The following is a 1,949-nucleotide window of genomic DNA, read 5'->3' as shown; positions in this document are numbered from 1 at the left end:
AAGTGAATAAGGAGATCCGATCGAGTGTCACTCTTACTCCAAATTAAAGTCTCAAATTACCTCCTCCTCCTCCTCCTCCTCCTCCGAATCATAATTAACACCATTCTCAAATGACAGTGGCACCGCTGCAATAAATAAATCACATCTTTCCCCATGCCCTCGTCTGCTTAAATTTAAAGACAGAATAAAGAGAGATATTATTCTGACTCTTGTAGGATAAGATTTTTTTTTTTTTTTTTAAACTGATCTAGAAGCAGTCCTTGATGTGTATATATACTATTTCATGCTTCCTCCAATAATCCCTACTGCTGGATTTTGGCTTGCTGCTCAAATATTGAGGAAGGAAACAGAGCTAGAAGCCTAAATCTGCATGCTTGTGCCGCTCCAAACCTTGATAAAGATCCATGGATGAGAAGCTTCCTCCCGGGTTTAGATTCCACCCCACTGATGAGGAGCTCATCGCTTATTATCTCACCAGGAAGGTGACAGAGTTGGGCTTCACCACCAGGGCCATTGCCGACGTCGACTTCAACAAGTGCGAGCCATGGGACCTTCCGGGTAATTTTTTTTTAAAAAAAAATTACTTTTGCTTCTGATCAACCCTTCAATATAATGAATGCTCTAATTTAGTTAATTATTTGAGTATTTACGGATCAATTGGTGCAAATGCAGGGAAGGCGAGTATGGGGGAGAGGGAGTGGTACTTCTTCAGCATGAAGGACCGGAAGTACCCGACTGGGCTGCGAACGAACCGTGCGACGGAGTACGGCTACTGGAAGACGACCGGAAAAGATAAGGAGATCTTCCACTGCGGGGTGTTGGTGGGGTTGAAGAAGACCTTGGTGTTCTACAAGGGCAGGGCTCCCAAGGGCGAGAAGACTTGCTGGGTGATGCACGAGTACAGGCTCCACACCAACTTCCCCACTAAGGTTAATCTTGTTCGTGAAATCTTCAACTAATTAAGGCTTTAATTTTGATATACATAATTAACCGTGTGTTCGATGTACAGGAGGAATGGGTGGTGTGCAGGGTGTTCCAGAAGAGCTCGACGGAGAAGAAGACTCACCTAGATTCTCCTACGATGCCTGCGCTGCTGGAGTCGCCTTGCAATACCGGGTCGCTAAGCGAGCTCGGCGAGATCGACGTCTCAGCGTTCAACAATCTGATTCACAATTCTAATTCGGGCTACAACGCCGCGCAGATCAACGAAGGCATGTACACTGACAGTAGCAGCAACGTCAAGTACTTCGACGTGAACATGCAAATGAATTGGATGAACGGCCAGCTGGCTTCAGTTCCATGGGCGACGGCTTTGTTTGGCGCACAAAACCCGGCAATTCTGAAGGCTCTGGCGCTCGCCGGCGGTCAAGATCAAGCGACTAATAGAGCAAGTTTGACACAGTTTATGGCGCAAGGGGCTGCTTCTTCCTCTTCGAAGGGCGTGGATTGTGCAGGACAACAAGCACAGCTGTTCAATCAGGAACCAGTTAATTGGAGGGGCTACTGAGAAGCATTCTGTTTGAGTTAGTTTTAGTGTTTCTTACGAGGTGCGTGACGAAGGTCATGGCCACGAATACTGTTATTTCATCAGGCTGCAGATTGAAACTAATGTACAAAAAACACAAATATATACAAGAAACTTTATACATGGAAATGAGTTTGATTGAAGAAATTAAGTGTTCATATGACCATGAATATGTGAAATGAAGTTGGACCATGCAAATTCTTTAGATTTGGTATGCACACAACCAGTTCCATATGATCTCAAACCTACAGATGCGTCAACCAACAGGATAGTTAAGGAAGCATTGATCTCGCATCAAAAAATGCCAAGAATTCCACATCCACCAAGGACATTTCATCTTTGTTAATGGCAGGCATGACTCCCTCTATAAGGCCTACTTTTAGGATAAGTTCAATGAGATATTGAAAGAAAGAATTCATAGCTG

At 44.5% G+C, this 1,949-nt stretch overlaps 1 protein-coding gene across 1 annotated transcript; it reads left to right on the top strand.

Annotated features, from left to right (window-relative positions):
* The first annotated feature begins 310 nt into the window (after positions 1–310).
* On the top strand, positions 311–1,652 carry LOC121990391 (NAC domain-containing protein 92-like). Its single transcript, XM_042544529.1, has 3 exons — positions 311–558; positions 673–929; positions 1,010–1,652. The coding sequence occupies exons 1-3, from the start codon at positions 405–407 to the stop codon at positions 1,505–1,507; spliced, it is 909 nt and encodes a 302-aa protein (XP_042400463.1). The 5' UTR covers positions 311–404; the 3' UTR covers positions 1,508–1,652.
* Positions 1,653–1,949: the final 297 nt, after the last annotated feature.

The sequence above is a fragment of the Zingiber officinale genome, chromosome 6B (assembly GCF_018446385.1).
Source record: "Zingiber officinale cultivar Zhangliang chromosome 6B, Zo_v1.1, whole genome shotgun sequence".
In the NCBI taxonomy this organism is placed as follows: Eukaryota; Viridiplantae; Streptophyta; class Magnoliopsida; order Zingiberales; family Zingiberaceae; genus Zingiber; species Zingiber officinale.
Note: the sequence above shows the minus strand (reverse complement) of the source record. Positions and strands in the feature narration are given on the sequence as shown.